This window comes from Macadamia integrifolia, chromosome 13 (assembly GCF_013358625.1).
Source record: "Macadamia integrifolia cultivar HAES 741 chromosome 13, SCU_Mint_v3, whole genome shotgun sequence".
NCBI lineage: Eukaryota > Viridiplantae > Streptophyta > Magnoliopsida > Proteales > Proteaceae > Macadamia > Macadamia integrifolia.
In genome coordinates this window covers 805,559-829,548 of record NC_056569.1, presented here as the reverse complement: position 1 = coordinate 829,548, position 23,990 = coordinate 805,559, and the positions used below count along the sequence as shown (strand labels likewise).

Genomic DNA, 23,990 nt, shown 5'->3' with positions numbered 1-23,990 from the left:
AAAAAAAAAAAAAAAAATAAAAAAATAAAAAAATTCAAACCCCCATCCTTAAATTCCTGCAGATTTAAGGCCTGGCTTATAGAAAGATTTTAAAACTTAGAATTAAATAAATTCTGATTAGGACTGCAATAGGGTCAAGTTGGGTTAAGTTTTTTGAAAACCCCAGCTTAATCCAGCTGAGTGCCCTTATTTGCGCCAAACCATGAATTGAAATCTAAAATATCAAAATCTTGACCTGTCCATCCTCAAGGTTGGGGTCAGGTTGAACATGATTGGTCTTGACCATGGGAAGGGAGACACAAGGGCTGCGTATGGGAATGAAGGACGGAAGAAGAAGAAGACAATGCCAAGTTGGGTCAGCCTGAGGCCTCAATCTTGACTCAGGGTCAGAAATTCTAATCCTAAGCTGCCCTTATGAGTTGTTTGTGTTAGGTTCAGGTTAAAAGGGCCAAATTTTTATCCCTAATTTTGATGTAAATAGTTCAGAAATATGTTAGGACATAAAAAATTAGGTGAACCTGATTGAAATCAACCAACATTATGGTTTGAGTTACCATATTAGCATAGAATGATCCCATATTGATGAATGACACAAACCATTATAGGTAAAATCATATAGAAAATTAATTTTTATATAAAATCAGGAGGCCAAACCATCCGATCCATATTGATATCATATCTTAAACCATGATGAACATAGACTTGCTTCGAATTTGAATCAGAGATAGTTGAATTTGATTCTTTTTTAAACCCATGGTAAAAGGAAACATTAACCCACAACTCCTAAGCAACAAAAGGTTCACTGATGAAATTTTTTTTTAAGGGATTACTAAGGTAATTTCCTATTGGTAATTTCAGCTTTCAGTTTTAAATTGAGATGCTACTGTATAAGGTCGCCATCATCATATGGTTGGATGGTTGGACAACTTGACTTTGGTAATTTTGTGTGTTAATTGTCACCTGTAAAAGAGGCAAAAAAATATTTGAAAATCATAACATCTATAAGTTGCGCCCCTTCTATGTTATGTGTCATCGGACAGTTTGAATTAAACCATAAAAGCTCCAAAATGATCTGCAGAGACAGAATGCCGGGCCCCCCATTTTCAGCCGTTAGCTTCAAACCTGCTTCAACCACCGTACGTGTCCCTACTTAAACTGAATTCCCCAAGATACCCTTTTCTCAATCTCGATCCTATGCCAAAATTAATTCCAATTCATCATAGACATACAATATCAGTGGTAGATCCTAATATAGTTCCGAATGTCGGTCGAAACTAATTTCGATGATATTTTACACATTTTGATAATTTTGAACAATGCTGAAACGTAATCATGGGCCGAATTGAAAATATTACTGTTTTCGATAGATTTCAAAGAAATTTCACTCGATAGTTTTGATTAATTTTGACCAATTTTGATTAGTCTAATTTCAACTAGTTTCATCAAGTCAATAACTTGTCGGATTTTACCTCAAAAGCATCTTCGACCAAGTTTCATAGGTTTCAACTTATATCTTGATTCAAGTTGAATAAAAAACTACCTTGAGATCAAATTTCTTATCACTTGATTCCACGTTACACCCCTCTCAGTCCTTGCCCTTTAGTTGAACTTAAATCTTATGTGGTGAATAGTGAGGATCCAATCGTTGGCCAACCCTGATATGCATCTCAGTCGTTGAATTCTCACTGTCACTCATTATCGGATTTGAATATTCTATAGTGTAATAAGACATCTAGTGCACATCCAACATCCACAAATGCCTTGGGCTACATGGGATCACCTTAAGCTTTGTGCCTGAGTATTTTTGGCTGTTGAATATGCACCAAAAACCATATTGCACCATAAAAGAATTCAATCCCTCACTACCTCTCCACAGAGAAGTTTTATAATAGTCCATAACTCGTTAGTCACACTTGCCATAAGTGTGCTGATTTAGGATAAAAAAAAAACCGACATGAATATCAAACTCAGGGATACATCGGTCATCTCACGATTCTCATCTTTAAAATTTTCATTCCACGAAGAGTGTCGACGGTGGAAGGGTAAAGAGGGCACATTGGTAAATAAAAAGTTTAAATAATAATTTTGGTAATTTCAACAATACGGCAGCGAATCGTAGTTTCCCTCTCTGGTTTTTAAAGTAAGTTTCAGACCCAAAGGTGTTAACTTCGTTAGAGAGTTGAGGGATTGGTCAGTCCTAATTTTCCCTTTTTCTCCTTTATATTTTATCTCATCTGTATCAATGCGTCACTAAGCGGTTTCTATAAGGAACAAAAATGGCCAAAAATTGGGACCTATCAGGAAGTTTTGAATTTCTGATAAAAGAAACGTTTCCTTCGAAGAAGGTTTTGAATCTTTGAATGAAATGTAAGTTAGGTTTTGGGGGAACAAAATCGTCAGCTTTTCGAAGCTTTAATTGCCGTAGAAACCTCAAAGAGTGTTGCTTTCAATCCGCCATTGATCCTCTGTTCATTGGAGCTCGTGTTGGCAATCTTCGTTCATTAAATGACGAGAAGATTCTGCTTTGTCTGGAAATGCAGTGGAATAACGTGTCTTCTTTTCTGGGTTTTAGGTTTCTTTCGAAGAGATTTAGGGTCTTTTCGGACCAAGTTTTAGAAATTCAGTGATCGAATTTGTGAAACGAGGCTTGGAAAATCGAATTCTGGGTTGCGTTGGAAATTCAGGGATGCTTTTCTCTGAGGAATTCTTTGTGTAGGACGATTTGAGGTCTGGTATAAGAGGTTTTGGAATCATGTTGTCCACAGTGTCGCCGTCGACCGCTACTCGTAGCTCGCTGGAGGAGATGCTGGAGTCTCTCCGACGAAGGGATGAGCGGCCCAAGGACATACCTCCAGCATTGCCCACTCGCCCCACCTCAAGAGCTCGGCTTCCCACGGCAAAAAGGTCTTTACCTCTTAACTTTAAAGTTGGTGATTCTGCTAATGAACACCTTTCTAATGTTTCCAAAGAGAAGGAAGAGAAGGAAGAGAAGGGGAGAGTTCGGGGTCTTCGCAGGGGAGACAGGGAATTAGCCTCCAGACGGGTCAGTTTTGGGAGCAAAAAGATGAAGGTCGACCGGCCTTCAGAATCGCCCTATGCTAAGAAGTCCGGTGATGAGGAGAATTATGCTGAAGTGATAGCTGAAATTGGTTCTAATAATGCAGCTGCACCTTCGACCTTGCCACAATCACCTGAGGAACCTGAATTGGGGGACAACATTAGCTATTTTCTGAAGAAGGTATGCCGTCCTGTGCTTCTAAGTGAATATAGGGCCTTTCAAGCTCAGTGATTATCATTAAATTTATATTATTCCAAGAAACAATGGATGAGTATGAGTAGCGGTTCTTTTTTTTTACTCTCTAGTTGCTTTGCTTTTGGATATTTCAGAAGTACTACAAATTTGGGACTCAGTTGGAGTGAGGACTAGTGTCCAACCTCTATGTGTTAACGTGCTCTCTGCAAGATTCTTCGCCATAATGTTGATAAGTTTTAGTAAAAACATTGAAATATTTCAGTTTCAAGTGGGACTGATGACAGAAACTAAAAATATTTCTGTGCTTTTTTCAAAATTAACTGAAGTTATAAACGTACCTTGATATGAACAACAATCATCAAAGCCTCAACCAAACTGACTGCAATGTTTTGGTTGTGGCCATGACCAAAGTAAAGCTTTAATTGATAGGTAATATGACACTGTTTGAACAGCACAATGAAGGCCTTCTTTTTATTTTCTCCTTATTTACTGCCTGTATACTTATGCCTTTCACTATATGTACTATGATTTTGTTGCTGTTGAACAATGTAACTGTAACTGCATTTTTGTTCCATTCCTCGCTCATTCTTTATCTAACCTAAACTTAATCTAACTTGTTTGGTTACTTTGGTAAACATGAACATAACTTGATTGGTTGCTTTGGTAAACATGAGGATAATTTGAAAGTGCTTTGTTTTAGAAACTTCGGGTATGGTGTCAGCTCTCACATGGCCAGTGGGAATCGGGAAAGATTCAATCAACTTCTGAGGAGGATGCTGTTGTTTCTCTTTCAAATGGGAGTGTGAGTTCATTTTCAGGCTATCTTCTTAAAGTTATACGAACACCCATTACCCAGTGTCAAGCACTTTGTTTATACTTTGCCATTACCCTCAGGTTGTGACAGTGCCCATGGGGGATCTCCTACCTGCGAACCCTGATATCCTCGAGGGTGTAGACGATCTTATACAGCTCAGTTACTTGAATGAGCCATCGGTCCTTCACAATCTTCGATACAGATTTTCTCAAGACAAGATTTATGTAAGTATTATGTATACATCTTTTTCTTGTTCACAGATAAAATTTGTTCTAATTCCACTGCCTTACTTCTTTTACCAATTCATGTTTTTCGTTCTGTAGAGCAAAGCAGGGCCTGTTGTGGTTGCCATCAACCCCTTTAAAAATGTCCAACTTTATGGAAATGATTTTGTCACAGCTTATAGGGAGAAACTTACTGACAGTCCTCATGTCTATGGTATAGCTGATACTGCGTTCAATGAGATGATGGGAGGTACTAACCTTCTAGAATTTGTTGATTCTTATGCTGCCATGCATGAAATCTTTGTGAATCATTAAGCCTTCTTTTTTTCCTTCATGCTTTTGTTTGTTCTTGCAGAAGACATAAACCAATCTATCATCATAAGGTAAGTTGTTTGCAGTGCGAAGCTCTGTCTTGCCAATCTATCTTTGGATTTTTTAGTGGCTGTCTCCTTGTTTGTTTGCGTCAAATTTGCTTTTCACGTTCCATGAACTAATTATATCTTGGTTTAAAAATGGTGATGGTTTATTACAGTGGGGAAAGTGGAGCTGGAAAGACTGAAACAGCAAAAGTTACGATGCAATATTTGGCTGCACTTGGTGGTGGCAGTGGAATAGAATATGAAATTCTTCAGACGAATTACATATTGGAAGCATTTGGCAATGCAAAAACATCCAAGAATAACAATTCTAGTCGATTTGTGAGTTCCCTCATCCCCCCTCTTCATGATGCAAGGTGCTTTGAGATTTAGTGTTGCTTTAAGCTTAAGTCTTATGCCTAATTTAGAGCAGGTCTGGTATTTGATTTGTAAGATTTCTGGATGGTTTGCATCTTTTATTCCCTTTGTATAATCATTAGGACTGAGATAATTCTTGGACTAATAATCAAACACCCTTTTCCATGATGTGGTACAGGGGAAGCTGATTGAAATTCATTTTAGTAGAACGGGGAAAATTTGTGGTGCTAAAATTCAAACTTGTAAGGATCTTGATATGATTTGTTTGCCATATATGCAAAGCCCAACTAAATTCATTGCTAGTGCCTTTTTTTTTTTTCTTTGAATTATGAATAGTAACTGATTTGAGTCCAAACTGTGCTTCTGTTCCTCAAACATCATCTGGCTTCTGAAAAATTTGGACAGTTCTGCTTGAGAAGGTATTGGCCTATCCGAACTTTGGTTTTTCTTTTCCATTCTTTTTCGTCTCGTCATTCTGAGAAGTTTTTTTTTCTCTTGTGAGCAGTCTAGAGTGGTTCAGCTAGCTAAGGGAGAAAGATCATACCATATCCTGTATGAACTTTGTGCTGGTGCTCCTCCATTTCTAAAAGGTTTTAATTCATTCTTATTGTGCCTTTGTCATTTCCATTTATTCTTAAATGTGCTTGGTGGCTAAGACTTGCCGAATTTTTGGTCTGTTTAAGGAGTCCTTTCTTTAGGGATAAAATTTCAAGTAAATTTCTAACTCTTTGCAATTTATGATCTGAAGTGATGAATAAAGCCATAGCTTTTCCTCACTGCATATCAGACACGCATGCAGATAGGGTGGAATTCGATTTTGACGATACCAGATAGCTTCTAGGTCATGTGTCAATCATATTAGCAGATTCTGATCATCTAATGAGTTTATTTTGTCATGGGTATTTTATTATGTTTGATTGCATGACAAGGTCGTCCAATCATATTATGGCCAAGGGTATCTTTCTGGTGGACATCGATCAAACTGCTGGGATGTCTGCCACAAGTACAGTGAGGCAGAGAGGATGGTTTTATTCCATCCATCTGAGCTGAAGTGACTCCTAACTATTTTCATATGGCTGTACTTCCAATTATTAGCCAGTCCTTGTAATCCTTAAACTTAATTAGGTTATATGCATTCGTATACCACCTATTGTCTCCATAATTGTCATTTCCAAACGAGCTGAACATATGTATCTATTTGAAAAAGCAAAAATTGTTGCTATTTTTTTTTTTTTTAACATAACAGGCCTTCTCAAGTTCAAGGGTCTGAGTTCGAGGAACTTTAAATGTGTTAGTACAGGATTGTGTTGTGATTCTAAGATTTTTAGGTTGCATATTGGTTCTTTTTCCACCTTGGGTAATCCTGTCCCTGTCGTTGGTGTTGGCTAATCTCTTAGTTCCATAGAGAATGCATTGAGATGTTAAGAATTTATTTTATCATACTCTGTCTATTTTGTACAACGTGGCAGAACGGTTGAACCTGAAATTGGCAAGCGAGTATGAGTATCTTAAGCAGAGTTCTTGCTTGACAATTGATGATGTTGACGATGTTCAGAAGTTTCATATTCTAATTGTAAGTTGATATATGGTATTTAAGCTTGTGCATATTCTGGATTTCTGGGGACCTCACCCTTTGAGTTCTTGTGCCTTTAAACGTCATGATGTATTTCTGTTTTTGTCTTTTGTCTGACCAGGAAGCATTAGATACGATTCAACTTGGCAAAGAAGTTCAAGAGGATATATTTGCAATGCTTGCGGCAGTTTTATGGCTCGGAAACATTTCGTTTCAAATTATTGATAATGAAAATCATGTCAATGTGGTGGCAGATGAAGGTACACTGGTAAACTTTGCCTCTTTTTTTGTTGTTTTTTTCTAAAGGTGTTAAGACTTGAAAACTTGGTGGTCTTTTCAGGAAACCTTCTCACCTGGGTTCTTATTTTATTTACTAGGCGCCTCTATCCCCCACTCTTTTTTTTTCTTCCTTTCACCAACAGTGGTCCATGATGGATATGGCGATACTACCCTCCTGATTTCTTGCCAGAAACTTGATGCAAACAAGTTTACATTTGCCAAATAGTCACTGATTATGTCAGTGCTGAGACTGCAAGGTCAAATAGGTTGAATATCTTTTCAACTACCAACAAGTCTACTAGTTCATATTAAAGTAATAAGAGTGTTTTTCATGTTAAAAAGTAGCATTAATCTGGGAATATCGAAGTATTGAAAAAAAGGTGAAAGTGATAAATTGGAAAGGTAAAGTAGTCTTAAATTGATCTTGTATCGGTGGACAGTATGTCTTGTAATTTATGTGTGATTACTTTCTCTATGCTTACCTAATCCCTCGGTTTTCCTTATTTAGTTAATATGCTTTAGATTTCTCCATTTCTTATTTTTCTATCTTACTTTGTTTCATTTTCTTTAATATATTTAACTTATGCATCAATACCATGTAGTTTTTTTCTTGGTATGTATTCTTTTAATTGTACGATTATTTTTTAAGTCTTATCCAAGCATTCTGCAGTTAGTGCCAAGAGTAGCATACGAGAGTTCAGCCGTTATTATGGATATTATGTCTAACATGTGATTCTGTTTATACAGATGCTAATCTTAATATAAAAATCAAGGCATGTTAACATATTCCTTTTGCTCTTTGAGGATGGTAATGATCTTCCTAGAGTTTATATGCACTACGATGGTCATTTCATTCTTTTCCCCGTCTGAATTTGTCTCCTCTCTCTCCATCTCTTGGGGTCTTTACTCTTGCACTGGTGGCCTCACCATTGGTAATTCCATGTGATCTTTTCTTCTTTCTTCCCTATCAGAAACCTGTAAAATCTACTCTTTACCTCCCACTGATCTGCGGGATTAGAAAAATAAAGAAGCAATATCAGGAATTTGACTGCCTCGAAATTTTTAACGTAGGATCCCCAATGTTTTTGTTTGAGAACAAGAATGCTCTCATACGCTAGTAACGCTACTACTGTTCATAGTAGAAAACTAATTGGAGGAACAGAGATTCATAACACGATTTCTTTTTGATAGCGATTGGAGGCTGCAATTTTTCAATCATTGGAATTTTGTAATGATTGTAGATGCTTCTGGTGAAAAATTTGGATGATGGTTTGATTGTAGCAATTCTTTCCAGTGTTGTTGATGGTGGGAGGACAGGAGGTGATGTCTTGAAGAATAGGTTAGTGGATGGCTGTAGGTGAGTAGACACCCTTGTAATTTTTTTCGGGTAGAGAGGAAATATAATGAAGAAAGAAAGGTGACTAATGGATGATAACTCATGTATTCTTAGCATTCCCAATAGACTATTTTGGTCCATACAACATAGAGACTATCTAACTGGCCTCTAGTCTCACTTATGTTGGTGTTGCATAAAACTTGGGAACTTTGCTCTATGCATGTGTGTGTGTGAGTGTGCGCATGTAGCATTAACAGTGACTTGCTTTTTCATGCTAAAATTTGGGTCTAGGATTCTAGGGGTGCTTGCTCTGCCCTCCGGGTCTGTATATTACTACAAATGTAGGTTTGCAATAGTTAATGTAATAGCAGAAAATATATGAGAAGTAAGATGTCACTTTCTATGGCTGCACCTTATTGATTGTTTTTTCCTAAATATTGTCACAGCTTTGTCCAGTGCTGCCAAGTTAATGGGGTGCAAAGATCAGGACCTGATTTTAGCTTTATCTACACGTAAAATTCGAGCTGGCAATGATGATATTGTTCAAAATTTAACACTACAGCAGGTCTGTTTAAGTTTTTATCAACAGTTTCGTATCTCTCTCTCTCTCTCTCTCTCTCTCACACACACACACACACACACACACAAAACACGGGGTTTTCGTTTCAACTCAACTAAACCTTTCCCCAACTAAATTTGGCACAAGGTCATTGTATAGATGTAAAATACCCTTAATTATTGTTTTGTTTAGTTCAGGCCATTGATACAAGGGATGCATTGGCAAAATTCATCTATGCAAGTTTGTTTGACTGGCTTCTTGAACAAATCAATAAGTCTCTTGAAGTAGGAAACCAGCGCACAGGGAGATCCATTAGTATCTTAGATATTTATGGATTTGAGTCTTTTGAGGTATGCTATTTCTGCTGATGCACAACTTATTTTGGTAACGGAATTTAGTTTTCCTGATGATTATGTCTGCACATTTTCCAGAAGAATAGCTTTGAACAGTTTTGCATAAACTATGCAAATGAGAGGCTGCAGCAACATTTCAATCGTCATCTCTTAACACTGGAACAGGAGGTAAGCAACTAAGCATTGTCGGCCAGTTGTTTCATCATGTTTGCGAGGCATAAATAATACCGAATCTTTGTTTGAGCTCAAGACAACTTTTTAAGAGTCTCATTTCAGTGATGTGGCTATGAAATTAGAACATATTTATGGTTTTTGTCATGCCTCACTAATTCTTGTAACCCCCCTGCCCCCCTCAGAATCAAATCTGCTCTCTCAAGATAAAATTGGAAGAACTTTTGAAATAAGAATTATATGGATCCAATGACTTAGCTTTGCTTTGTGACTTTGTGTAAGGAACCAAGCAGTAAGGCAGTATCATTAGGACTTAGGAGTAATTGCATGAAAAGTGATATTCACCTATTCTTTTGGTTTCCTCTTCAGTTAACTTAGGTTTTTGTTTTAAGTTGAACATCTCAGGTCTTATTGCGGTTGCAGGTGTGGAATATAACACTTTTGCTTTTGCTGTTTGTTTTTGAATAATAAACTGTAGATTACAAAAATGCAAATTTCAAGAAATAATATACATTCTTTTTTTATTGGATGAGTAAATAAATTCATTACCAAGTAGAAGAAGAATATACAAGGGAAAGAAAAAGGGGGGGGGGGAAGAGGAGCGCAAAGTCAAAAGCCCTCAAAAGAAGAAAAACCACTCACAACACAAAAGGACTAGCCCAAAAAAACAAAGCAAGGGGGGACATAAGAAGGGGGGAGATAATGGATAGAGGGAGAACCCACGATACAACAGTGAGCCTATTCTTTGGGTGTCACGGACCAAGCGGTGGCAAAGGCAACCAAGTTCGAAGCTGACATACAAAGTAGATATCATTCCAAATCTTATTGAAAGAACAAGAATTGGAAGTCCATCTATGAAGATTATTCTCCATCCAGATATGGTTGATGGTAGTAGAGAAGGCAAGCTTCCTAGTTGTGTATCGCAAATGGAGGAACCACCAAAAGTCATGTCGACCAAGATCCATTATCTGCTCAAGGGAAGAATATTTCTTCAAGACGGCCAGTAGCTACTAAGGATCATCTTCCAGATAGAGGAGGAAAAGGGACAGGAGGAAAAAAAATATGATCAACATCTTCAATGCCATTCCATCAAAGACAACAAGAGGGGGAAACCTGAATGTGCCAGTGGATGAGGAAAGACTACGTGGGGAGGCAGTTGGAGATAGCTCGCCAAGCAGTGAAGCTATGACGAGGGATATGACCTATAAACCAGATGATGTTGTGACAAGGGACAAGAGGACCTTTTGAACGAATGAAATCCCAAGCAGAGGTGGAGCTAAATGGACCCATGGGGGAAGTGAGTCAATTGATATTGTCCTCTCTTCCCCGATGGTCAGGGGGAGGGGAGGAAGGGAGGACCAGAGATCAGCAAGGGGCGTAATGCAGTAGTAGGTAGCAAGTAACTAACTCCCACAATTATAACCCCAAACACACAAGTAGCTAGTCCACAATAGCTTTAAGAATAAAGGACAGAAAACCAGAGAAATAACCAAGAAACAACCAGCAATAATACCTAGGGATGCAACTTGAAGACAGGAACAAAACCCAAGCAAAACTGTCACCAAAGGAGAGGGGAGAGAAACCTGCGATTGGGAGAGAGAGAGAGAGAGAGGTGCGGCTGGCTGTGTGAATCTCCAATGGAGCTGTGCTTCTGGGCTAATGAAGGTCCCTTGATGGTAACAAAAACCTGCAAGTATGATCGAATTTTGACGGCTGATATTGAAGTTATGAAGTTTCTTGATTTCAGCCCTAGGAGAGAGAAAATCAAGAATTGCAGGAACCAGCAGTGAACAGCTTCCGATGGTCTTCCAACAGGGATCGAGTGGCCCTCTTGGAGAGCAGAACCAGTCCCTAAAAAGGCCTGCAGATCAGACCTCTGAGTTGGGCAGTAGAGGAGATCGATTGGCTCCAAGAATGGGTATTTCTTGATGATTGATCTTAGCATGAACAGGTCTGAATTCTCTGAGATCGATAGCTGCTGTAACAGTGAACAGAAACAGAAATTTAATTGCAGAAAATAAGAAGAGAGATAAGAGAATGTGGGGGAGGAGTGGCTGTCTCGGCCAGGACTTCTTACCTATAACTATCTTAGTTGTTCTAGCACAATGACTGCAATTTTCTTTATTCAAATCTAAAAATTAGGTTTACATAAGCTCCTCTATATATAGAGGGTAGGACCTTCCTAATTACAGTCATTCTAATACTAGGAATAAAAACCTATGTGGAAAATAGAGTCCTAAAACAATTTGGACTGGACGTACACTTAATTAAATTGATAGGCCCAATGGGCCTCTACTTAATTAAAAAAAAACTAATTAAATACCCCCCAGCCGATGGGCCCAATGGGCCTTTATTTATAATTAATGACTTAGCGACTCAAGTGGAGTAAGGAGGGGTCCGATTGGCCTTCTTGGCCGGACCCTTTTTCCTCTCATATCTCCTTCCATAATGTGCATCTACATCAGGGGGGAGAGAGAAGGGCAGTGGAGACCAATCACCATGAGAGATAATAGAGGCAACAGAGGCAAAGCGGCGTAGATCGGAGGAATAGATGGATCTAGGAGTGATCAAGGAGAGGAGGATGCCCGAGGGGTGCCAAGGATCTATCCAGAGGGAGGTTGATGTAGGGGGTTACCTAGAGGATAGGGTTCCTACAAAGAGTGACTAGGTAGACTAAACTTAGACGGTATAAGGTTTAGGATTGGGCTGAAAGTAGGGAGGGGCAGCAACATGCATGATAAACATAAAGATCAAAACAGAATAATACCATAGCAATAACCAACAAAGAAACCACAGCTGAATGCAACAACTCAACAAGTTATCAATGGGAATATGGGGATAGTAACATAGGCAATAGAGTATCAAATTAAATGCATGCCTTTCAATGTTTCGTAACTATAAGATGCCATACTGGCCTGTGATATGTCACCAATAACAGGACAGCGATACCCAATGTGGAGAAAATCAATTAACTAGTGATGTGAGTACTTCATGTTGAAATCAGAGGAAAAGGGGAATGGGGACAGAAATCGTTGGGGGAATGGGATCATGCTGATTTAATAAATGGGTAGGGAAATAAGAGACAAAGGGATAGAGAGAAGAGTAGCGAGAGAGCGAGAGAGTGAGAGAAAGACTAAGGGGGTTGGTGATGCAGATTAATTACCAAAATATGCTTGTTTTATTAGGAATAAGCTTAGGGTTGGGTTCCATACATGTTGGGCCTTTGATCCCATGTGTTTTGAGTGTAATAGACCATTTTTATGGGTCTAAAAGGGGGGGTCTAAGATTGAATACGGGATTACTAGTTAGTTTCCATTTTCATTAGTTTCCTTTTTAGTTGAGCTTGATTTGAGTTATATTTGTTTCTTTAGGGGTCAAGTTATTAATTGAGTCAAGTCATTACTAGTTAGTTTCCTTTTTCAACTAGTTTCTAATTTCAGTTTTTAGTAACTATTGTATTAGGAGAATATTTGGTTTCCTTTTTGAGGAACCTTCTATTTTGTAATTCCCTCCCCTATTAACATTATAAATAAAGAAGAGGAGGCTTCTAAAAGCCTAGATGATTTTGAAAAACAAATTAATGACTGCTGCTATTGTCTTCGTCATGGAGATTTGTCTTGTGTTTGATCAAAGCTGAAGGAATTGGTGTTTGATCCAATTGACTCTTTGCGGTGTGAAGCCCAAGAGGTTCGATTTGTCTTGTGTTTGATCAAAGCTGAAGGAATTGGTGTTTGATCCAATTGACTCTTTGCGGTGTGAAGCCCAAGAGGTTCCTTTCAAGTGTTTTATTCTTCTCTTTTCAAGCTTTATTATCAAGGTTCTACTGCTGCCAAACAAATCAGGTATTTATTCTGCAACTTTTCTGCGCAAAAAATTCTGAAATAGGACCTGTCAACCTTTTCTGCTAGAGCTAGTTCCAGCCATCGATTAGTCTCCAAACTAAGGTCGATTGTTCCCCTATATTCCTTCATGGATTGACCCAAAGTAGGTCTGATTCTAAGTTGCTGTTATAGAGATATTCAAAATCTTCGGATTTTTGTCTTGTAATGCATCTGCCAGAATTTTAACATAATCGATATTCTAAATTGTTATTTCTGTTTTGCTGTTTTCTGCTACTGTTTTGGGACTGCTGCACCTTATTAATATTGCTGGTTATTAGCTTATTGGGTCTACTGAAGTCTGGGTTAGATAGTGTTGAATATTGTGATGGATAGCTACTGTTATCCTTTTTTTCTGTGGTCTGATTTTGCTTGCTGGTATATCAATCTGCTGTGGATTATTGTGGATGTTATGTAGTTGTTCTTAGATTAAAAGATCCTGAAGCTGAGACTTGGTTAGACCCCTATCCTAGTCTACATTAAGTGGTATCAGAGCATGACTGGGAACAACACCCCCACCCTAGTTTCTCTTATGGAGATGCTACAGACTATGAGGACTGAGATGAAGGCTGAACAGCAAGCCTTACTACAGACTACAGACTATGAGGACTGAGATGCTACTAACTAATTCAGCCTTCAATTCAGTCTATAAGGCTTGCTGTTCAGCCTTCATCTCAGTCCTTATAGTCTGTAGCATCTCCATAAGAGAAACTAGGGTGGGGGTGTTGTTCCCAGCCATGCTCTGATACCACTTAATGTAGACTAGGATAGGGGTCTAACCAAGTCTCAGCTTCAGGATCTTTTAATCTAAGAACAACCACATAACCTCCACAATAATCCACAACAGATTGATATACCAGCAAGCAAAATCAGACCACAGAAAAAAAGGATAACAGTAGCTATCCATCACAATATTCAACACTATCTAACCCAGACTTCATTAGACCCAATAAGCTAATAACCAGCAATATTAATAAGGTGCAGCAATCCCAAAACAGTAGCAGAAAACAGCAAAACAGAAATAACAATTTAGAATATCGATTATGTTAAAATTCTGACAGATGCATTACAGGACAAAAATCCGGAGATTTTGAATATCTCTATAACAGCAACTTAGAATCAGACCTACTTTGGGTCAATCCATGAGGGAATATAGGGGAACAATCGACCTTAGTTTGGAGACTAATCGATGGCTGGAACTAGCTCTAGCAAAAAAGGCCGACAGGTCTTATTTCAGAATTTTTTGGGCAGAAAAGTTGCAGAATAAATACCTGATTTGTTTGGCAGCAGTAGAACCTTGATAATAAAGCTTGAAAAGAGAAGAATAAAACACTTGAAAGGAACCTCTTGGGCTTCACACCGCAAAGAGTCAATTGGATCAAACACCAATTCCTTTAGCCTTGATCAAACACAAGACAAATCTCCATGACGAAGACAATAGCAGCAACCATTACTTTGTTTTTCAAAATCATCTAGGCTTTTAGAAGCCTCCTCTTCTTTATTTATAATGTTAATGGGGGAGGGAATTACAAAATAGAAGGTTCCTCAAAAAGGAAACCAAATATTCTCCTAATACAATAGTTACTAAAAACTGAAATTAGAAACTAGTTGAAAAAGGAAGCTAACTACTAATGACTTGACTCAATTAATAACTTGACTCCTAAAGAAACAAATATAACTCAAATCAAGCCCAACTAAAAATGAAATTAATGAAAGTGGAAACTAACTAGTAATCCCGTATTCAATCTTAGACCCCCCCTTTTAGACCCATAAAAGTGGTCTATTACACTCAAAACACATGGGATCAAAGGCCCAACATGTATGGAACCCAACCCTAAGCTTATTCCTAATAAAACAAGCCTATTTTGGTAATTAATCTGCATCAGTTGGGGTGTTACCTTATTGTATAGAGAGAGAGAGAGAGTCCATGTGCACCATTCAGTTTTTCTTTTTCATTCATTAACAATTGTATTGGCTGTAGGCCTTACAAACTAATATAAACTAAAGAAAAGAAATCCTACTCATCCCCAAAAAAATAGGAAACCAATAAAATTAAGGCTCCTATTCTAATTTACTAACAAAAAAGGTCTCTAATCAAATCCAATAAATTAGGAAGATAACAAAAAGAGTCCTAATCTAATTCACCAACTTAGGAAATAATGAATAAAAGGTGCAAGTTTACTATCTAAGAAAAAAAGGAATCAACAAGGCTGAATTCTCGATTTGGCGTTCTCTCTAGCCTGTTGCATTGGCTGCTCAAGTGGGGCCCAAAGATAGATTCCAGCATTGAGAAATCTCCAAATTCTTGCATGGCTGTCTAAGGTGGGGCCCATGTGTGGCTGTAAATGTAAATTCCAGAACTGAAAAATTACTTCCCCAAACAGATTAGTTGACACTCAGTGTGGGCCCCATGGTGATCTCAACCATCCAACCAGATAGAACCTGAGATGAGCTGGCCTCTGCGATGTCGTCTCTGATACATAGAAATCTAGACTGATGTCCCCATCAGAGGTAGAAGAGCCATTGCCTATGGTGCAGGATATAGCACCAAGAGCAATGGATCTGGTGCTGAGAATTTTACGCTAGATCCAGGATGAGTCAGAAGAGGGGGAAGCAGTCCAAAGGGAGACCTTGAGGGAGGAGTAGACCCAAGAGACCCAGATACTGTTGTGCTTGGAAGCTATCTTCCAGATGAGCTTGAGAATGCCCGCAGTATTAACGTCTTTTATTCTTCTCAATTCCAGGCCTCCTTCTGTTTTGGGAAGGCAAACTTTATTCATAATGAATCATGAGGTATAGAAACCAAATGATGTGTGAGTAAAGTGACCCAAAGGGCTTCTAGAAGTGAACTATGAAGAACAAATAGCAGTTCACAAGTCCAAATTTAGGTCCAACATGGGGTAGTGGGAAGCCATATGGAGGCCCAATTGGACAAAATTGGACCATTTGCTAGACTTCTTTGAGGCTTCATGTGACTTCTCCTGTCACATTTGGTTTACCTGAAGTTTTTACTACTGTATGCCTATTCGTGTAGCGATATTATCCTGTTTGTTGAGGTAGATGTCAGCTTCTAATTTTATTATCTCTTAGTGTCCTTTTAAGTTCTATGTGCATATTGTACCGGCATGTACAGCTGTATCATGTGAATTATGAAATAATAAGTGCCCCAGTTGTGGTTCTGACTCACCTTCAAATTACCTTTTTTCCCCCTTCCTCACATGATTTGCTTGCATCAATTTCATGCGATTGTTATTTTGTACTTTGATGTAATAATAAAATTGCACCTCGTACATCTAATACAGGAGTATTCGCAAGATGGGATTGATTGGACACAAGTCGATTTTGAAGACAATCAAGACTGTCTAAATCTATTTGAGAAGGTGTCTTTCAAACTTGATCTTCATATACTTTGTTTAAGTATTTTCTATATTGGACCTTATCTCCTAGTTTAAAGGCTTAATATCGAAGTTGATCCTGGGGAATAATCCAAAATTGGTCCCAGGTCCAGGGTTGAGTGAACTTGTTTAAATGTCGGGCTGAAGTGGTTTTATCCAATGGTGTCAAAGAGAGGATTATGCATGCCCCACTGGTGTCAATAATGGGAAGCCAATTGAGTCTTCCCAACGGCGAGTTTACTACTTGATATTATACTTGATCTTAATAATCAATAATCACTTTCCATCATGTAGGGTGGGATTTCATTACTTTGCAGATACTAGGTAACTGTCCATTTAATTAATATGTCAAAATTAAGAAGTTATTATCTCTTTGGGCTAATCAATATAATGAAATACTAATTACATAGTTGTCACGTCGCCTATGGGAGCCAAGGTGATTGAGAGGGGTCAAAAAAATAAATGACACCAACAAGGTACCAAGGCGTCGCCTAGTTGCCCTTCAAAAAAAAATCTCCAGGACGCGTATGTGATGCCTTGAAAACTATGCTAATTAATGTTATCTTTACCTTTTATTTATTTTATTTTTTAACTTGAGATTCCAATTAGTTATAGCTCATGTATTGCCATGCACTAATCTGGATGAAGGGGAGTATTTATTCCACTGACCTGATTCTCATTATTCACCCAAAAAAAAAAAAAAATCTGGACGAGGGGTGCAAGTATCTGGTTGAACTGTTTGCTAAAAATTGGGATAGTTCTGTCGAGGTTTTAAAACAGTATGGTCAGCAGGCAAACAATATCAAAATCATACGGTGCCTGTGTTGGTTTTTGGAACTCTTGACTTTTTAGATGATATAATCTCTTAGATGTTTCAAATGCAATAAGCCAAAATATATGTTACAGCCTTCTTAATTTCTTTTTGAGTACTCATGGTAATTTTCCTTTTGAAAGCTCCTGTTTCTGCGGACTAGAGTATCTGCTGTTAATTAGTGTTTAATAAGTAGTTTCATTATTTTTTTTATATTCTAATTATTCACCATAATGTGTCATGCAGAAGCCGTTGGGCTTGCTCTCTTTGTTGGATGAAGAGTCAACTTTCCCCAAAGCTACTGATTTGACGCTTGCCGATAAGCTCAAGCAGCATTTAAATGCTAACCCTTGTTTTAAAGGGCAAAGGGGTGGGGTTTTTAGTGTTCGTCATTATGCTGGAGAGGTCAGTCACAAGTCATGCTGACAGCTTAGAGATTCCCAAACTTCTGCCTTTTGTTTATGGCAGGGACTCAATATGTCAAAATCAGACTATGTCAAAGTCAACCTAGTCATATAGGATGAGTTTGGTATCAGTTCTGATTTTCTAGATGATTTTTTATCAGGTTTTGTATGATACAAGTGGCTTCTTGGAGAAGAATAGAGATCCCTTACACTCTGATTCCATTCAACTCCTCTCATTGTGTAGCTGCAAACTGCCTCAGTTGTTTGCTTCCAAAATGCTTAATCAATCGCAGAAGCCAGTAAATCCTGCATGGCGGTTAGGTGCTTCTGATTCCCAAAGGCAAAGTGTTGGGACAAAGTTTAAGGTAAAGATACATTTATTTACTTTCTTGATCTGGAGAAAGGTATGAAATTGCAAAATGTTTGATGTTGAAAATCATGAATCCTCTGTTGATTAATCTTTTTATGGAAGCCATGTCTTGTGCAGAACTAAAAATTACTATTACTCTGTTGTCAGTACATTACATGTTGTCATTCTGAATAAGGGTAAGGGTACATGACGGTTGTGTTTGGATAAACATATTGAAAAATTTGAGCATTTGACTTGTACATGCAAAACTCTTAGGCTATATGTGGTTCTTATAATAAATTTAAGGCACTTGTTGGCATATTTAACTAGAATTAAGGTCTAAATGATGAGGGGCCATTGCATGGAGCAATGGTAAAAGATTCAGCTTCAAGGGAAAATGCTAGGATTTGAGTCCTGATAGCTCTTAGCCTCTTACTTTGCGGCAAAAAAAATTGCCGAAGGTTAGTACCCTCTCCAAATTCACCCCTCTCAGAACCCTACATAGGAGGACCAGCTCTGGGTGATGCCTCATTTTTTTTTTTCTTTTTCTTTAGAGGTCTAAATGATGCGTATTTGTGATGGATTTGCTGATATTTTGCATGATCTGAAGTAGGATCAAGGGGGTAATGATTATTGCTACTTGGGCAGCCATGCATCAATTCTCATACATGTTTTCCTGAAAGAAGCTAGCCATGAGAAAGAAAGGAAAAAAAAAAAAAAAAAAGTAAAAGAAATATGCAAGCACAGAACTTGACATATGCTCACAAGACTCTTACCATCCACTTGGTTTTAAGTGAAGTGAGTAAACATGAATTAGAATGAACAGATTTTAATTTTAATTTTTTTTTAATTTTTTGGGGTGGGGGGGGGGTTCATTTACTCCCAATGGAACACCCCATTGCAAGCTTTCTTTTTTCTTTTAGCATTTCATTTTACTTCATTTCACTTAAACAATGAAAAGTTCATCAACTTCACTCGCCGCATAACTTTTTACCAAATGGGGCCTTGGGAAATGTAAAACACTTAATAAGGGGCACTTTAAAGAACATTATTTGTATTTACCTCTTTTATGAATTTACTGAATTTTCTGATAGCAAGATTTATCTTTCAATGATTTAGCCTATTCTACGTTGTGCAAAATCCTTGTGCCAATCATCCTACTCGATTTTACTGTGAAACGAGCTCCCTTCTCCATCCCCTAGTAATAAAAAGATTAAATGGAACCCCAAGGGGGTTGCTCAGTTGGCAAACACCAATACCTCAAAATTAAGAGGTGATGGGTTCAACTCTCCTTGGGCCTAACTATTTGAAAAAGAAAAAAAAGGATTAAATAGAAATGTCAATCAAATTACCAAAAGCCAGGTAGGGGTAGGGAAAGAGAAAGGAACTTCGATACCAAGGAAATAAAAAATAATGGTAGCTGCACAGCTGATTTTAGCAAGAAGCAGTCAACTTCCTAATCATTGTTATAATGACAGGTTGAAATCAAACATAGATTGGTTGTATTTTTAGTATACTATCTTTCTTGTGACATGATCCGACTTGGTGCAGGGGTGTACCACCAAAATAGATATCCATATGCCCAAGGTAAAGCTTATGGAATACCCGGGGTAGAATATAACTTAATGTTATTTTAATCCCTATATCAGACAGTCATCTAGTGGTCGTTTGCTACTTTTATTCTGTATCTTCATTGCATAGCTTGAAAGCAGTTCATAATAGCAATTAAATTTTAGATGAATAAGGGTTCTTTAGAACATAATGATAATATAAGTTAATCCATACTCCATAATTCAACCCTAGATGAAACGATATTAGTAAACACCACCAGCGGCCATAGTTTGAATTTTTGGTGAAATACCGAATTTTGATGGCTTATCTCAGTTTCAACTGTAGTCGAAATGAAACCATCAACACCTTGACAACTTTACAAGGTTTCGGTTGAAATTTCAGCGAAATGACCGAAACAGTTGAAATTTCACTTGAAATGGTTGAAATTGTGTACTGCTTTCTATTTTATTGGTTTTCCATTCCTATTGCGTATTTCAATTATTTTTATTGAATGTTGTATATTATAGGACTAAATTATGTGTAAAATAAGCTATATATGGGAAAGGATACAGTAGGCTACGATGTACACTAGCAACCTACGGTCTAAAGCGAAACTACCATTTTGTAATTTTTTCCAATCTAATTATTCAAACATGTGTAAACATGCTGACCCCTCTCCGGCGGTCCTTACCGCTTGAAATCCTTCCCCTGCAACTCTTCCCTCTCCTTCCCTTCCCCCTCCTCCTCCAACCCTCCTTGATTCCACCCCTCCTCCCGCCTCTCCCCCTCCATCCCCTTCTCAACCTCCCAAATCTTGGATATCAGTTGCAGTCCCTTCCTCTTACCCTTCTCGAGATGGGTACTCTTTGTTCTTCGTCCCCCTTCCATCATTGAAGATAAAAAAAAGTTGGTGTTTGCAATGCTAGTTTTTTGGATCCACAAATTGCTTAGTGGAAAAATTGTTTGATTGACCATTATTTCCTTGGAAGCCGGCCTCCCTCTGAAAGCAATGGAGGATTAACGGCACCTTTTCGACTTTTCTCCTTGACAACGGTTTGTTCATTTTCAAGTTCTTTAATGAAGATGGAAAGAAATTTGCGCTGGAAGCCCATGGTTTGTGGGTAAAAAGCTTGTTTCCCTATGACACTGGGACCAGTTCATCAGTCTCAACAAAATAGACTTAAGACAATCCCCGTCTTGGTCTTACTTCCAAATCTTCCCTTCACTTTTGGTGCCCCCATGGTTTGAGTACTGTTGGCTCTGTTCTTGGCAAGGCCCTATCTCAGATCATCGAACCCGTATCATGGACTGCCTAGCCTTTGCTCGTATTTGCATTGAGCTCTCTGTTGATGAAATCCCCCCAGCATCTGCCACCATTTCAACTGATGAAGGGTTCTCCTTCACCCAGCATGTTTATTATGAATGGTTCCCTCCTCAGTGTGGCTGCATCTCTTTTGGTCATCACACCTTGGCCTGTGCTGCCAAAGTTTCCCCTGCCGCTGAGCCTCCTCAACCCCCTGCTGAGGTTCCCATATCCTTTGAAGGAAAACTCTTAATGCCCCTCTGTGGGAGGAAGAAACACCGTAACCACTGGAATCATAGTCAGATGGCCATCCCTGGGCACCAAAGATGATCCCTCTGGCCTGCTTCCATTGGCTCTTTGGACCCTTCTCCTTCGCCCAGACAGAAGCTTGATTACCATAGCTTTGTGTTTTTGCGGTCAGCTGAGGTGGTGCGTGATCAACTGTGAACAGTTGTTTGGTGATTGAAAAGTGGCAACTTGAATCATTAAATGAAGGGGCTTAGTGGATTATCAAGTGTTAAGTTGTCAAGGCATCTTCATTGGTGTCCAAAAGAGACTAATGGCTAGTTTAACTTGGAACTTAGGGAAGTTTTTGGTTAATATTAGGTTTATTACTTCTCATTAAAGTTCTAGTGCTTGAATTCAAAATCAATTTGAATTAAGCTCGACTCTAACGGCTGTTGGGTGCTTATGAAAGGGCTCGAGTCACAACTACAAGGACTTAAGTTTTCTTCACAAGGTGGCAACTTCTCACAAGATAAAGGTTTTCATGGAGACTTCATGTTGAAGAAGGGCGAAGGACAGATTTTGTAAAGATGCAACTAAGCCAAAAAGGAGTAGTCATCAGACTTGAAGAAAGAAGTCACTTGCTATAGTTGGAGGTTAGATCACAGATGTACTTTGTGTACGTGGAAGAAATCCTTGGCATTGTGTCTGAGTAGAAATCCTTGGTCATGGACTTGGGTGCATAACCCGAAGGACTGTAGTACCGAGATGGTGATCGATAACACCACGGGGTTTGAGCGTATGTCCTTTATGGATGGATTCTAAGCGGCCTTGACAGGCCACCTCATGTACCTGAGCGATCACCAAGCAGAGTTGAAAGACACCTGTAGGGACATGCTATGAGCTCAAAATTATCTTGGAAGAAATCCTTGGCTGTTGTAGGTATGGGTGCACAATCTGAAGGCTTTTGGTTGTGTTGGAAGAAATCCTTGGCCATGGTAGGTCTGGGTCCCAACTTGAAGGACTGAGATTGGTTGGTGTAAGGGCTTGATTCTTTCCTGAGAAAAGAATCAAATAGTGGAGAAAATCCATAGTCAAGTGGACGTAGGCTCGAGGAGGATCCAAACTATAGTTGCCACAGTGACAAGTTGAACCAAGGCGTTGGAGGGCTGCTTAAGTGTTTAGGCGACAAGATGCCCGCCTTAAGGGGAACAAGGCGACCAAGTGTTAGTTTTTATTTTCACTATTTTCTAACATCATTTAGTATGTCACATATACCTTTTATCATAAAAAATCAAAATTAAGCCTCATCAAGTCATAAAAAATCAACATTAAGCCACATCAACTCATAAAAAATAATACCAAGTCACATCAAGTCATAAAAAATCAACATTTAGAGAAATGCCCTTGTTCTATAATAAGTTTTATTGGTCAAATGGTTTTATTTTTACACGACACTTTTTGTATTAGGCGTAGCACACCAGCTTTCTAAAAAGTCTATGATTACTTAAATCTAAGTTGTAATGACAAAGTTATGTTTCGGTCAAACTTATTTTAAAGTGTGCGAATGCTGTTAAATTACATGAATGAAAATAATTTTAAAGACGTCAAAACAAAACCGGATTTCTGGTTTTTAAAATGTTTTACCATGATAAGATTTATAAAATTTTCAAAATTGAGAAAAACCCCAGCATTTGAAAGTTGAAAATCGCCCCTACATCCTAGTTTTTTGTTTTTGGACTGGAGAGTTGACTTTTATCCTTTTAGAATTTTTTTTTAAACTATTTTGATTGTATTCAATTAAGGGGTATTTGTTTTTTTTTTTTTTAATAATATCTTGAGTAAAAGACATTTATTTAAATAACATTTGGCATAAAAAAGTCCAAAAATATAAGGGGACATGTAGTGCAATAAGGCGAAGTTGCCTAAGGCATGAGCAAACTACCTAGATGGCAAGGCGGTGCCTAGGCGACACCTTGACAGCTATGATCCAAACCATGATAAATGTACCTCTACCTCCTCCTTGTGTTAGTCACTTTAGTTCCTTTCAGTCCTTTACTTGCCTTACTAACATTTAAATACTTACTATAGCTACAACTAGTAGTAGCACTAGTTTTCTTTTTGCATTAAGTGTTTACCTTTGCTTGGAAGTATTGATGGTAAAGTATTATGCAAGGATATTTGAAAGATGTTCAATTTACACTTGTGAGTGGTGTTAATACCTTAATCTCCTTTGGTACTTGAGTTTGATCGTGGAGGAGTTTGATTGCTTAAGGTACTATTCATAAGATTTGATGTTGATCATTGAACAAGTGATCACTTAAAGTTGTGAAATTGTTTCAAGAGAAAAGAAAATTCTCACACCCAATTCACCCCCTCTTGGATGCGATTCGGTCCAATATATATGATCCTATCTCCGAATCTTTTAATATCCAACACATCATTCTTTAGGTCTTTGTCCATTACTTTGCCCACTCCACTTCTATTTAATCCCTTGAATAGCAATGTTTGAATTCATCCGACACCTTTTTTGCTTTTACCCTTCCATCTCGTCTCTTGAATACATGCAATATTAATCCTTCTTCTTCTTATAACATGCATTAACTCCAAACTATTACTTGCTAAGGATCCAATGTTCTAGATGTTAATCTAATCCTATGCTTCTGGACTAGATTCTTTACTCGAGCTTTCTAACGCCCCGGACCCATTAACCTTGCACAATATTTTCCTCTTTGGCCCATGGGCCTCAAGGCTTTAAAACGGGTTGTGCCATGTTAA

General features: G+C 38.2%; 1 protein-coding gene across 3 annotated transcripts in view; it reads left to right on the top strand.

The window, feature by feature from the left end:
* The first annotated feature begins 2,183 nt into the window (after positions 1-2,183).
* The window catches only part of LOC122060072 (myosin-2-like), a 38,718-nt gene continuing 16,911 nt past the window's right edge, over positions 2,184-23,990 (top strand). For 2 of the 3 annotated variants that reach the window (XR_006134215.1, XM_042623237.1), the window contains exons 1-17: positions 2,184-3,238; positions 3,954-4,055; positions 4,148-4,291; positions 4,391-4,541; positions 4,647-4,674; positions 4,824-4,989; positions 5,204-5,267; positions 5,431-5,444; positions 5,531-5,615; positions 6,495-6,598; positions 6,720-6,858; positions 8,660-8,778; positions 8,970-9,122; positions 9,204-9,293; positions 16,477-16,554; positions 17,627-17,785; positions 17,946-18,149. Coding sequence is in view for 2 of the 3 variants with exons in the window: in XM_042623237.1 (XP_042479171.1) it covers positions 2,753-3,238; positions 3,954-4,055; positions 4,148-4,291; positions 4,391-4,541; positions 4,647-4,674; positions 4,824-4,989; positions 5,204-5,267; positions 5,431-5,444; positions 5,531-5,615; positions 6,495-6,598; positions 6,720-6,858; positions 8,660-8,778; positions 8,970-9,122; positions 9,204-9,293; positions 16,477-16,554; positions 17,627-17,785; positions 17,946-18,149 (2,286 nt within the window). In the remaining variant the exon portion in view is untranslated. The remainder of the gene's footprint in view (positions 3,239-3,953; positions 4,056-4,147; positions 4,292-4,390; positions 4,542-4,646; positions 4,675-4,823; positions 4,990-5,203; positions 5,268-5,430; positions 5,445-5,530; positions 5,616-6,494; positions 6,599-6,719; positions 6,859-8,659; positions 8,779-8,969; positions 9,123-9,203; positions 9,294-16,476; positions 16,555-17,626; positions 17,786-17,945; positions 18,150-23,990) is intronic. The other variant, XM_042623238.1, reaches the window with a different exon arrangement.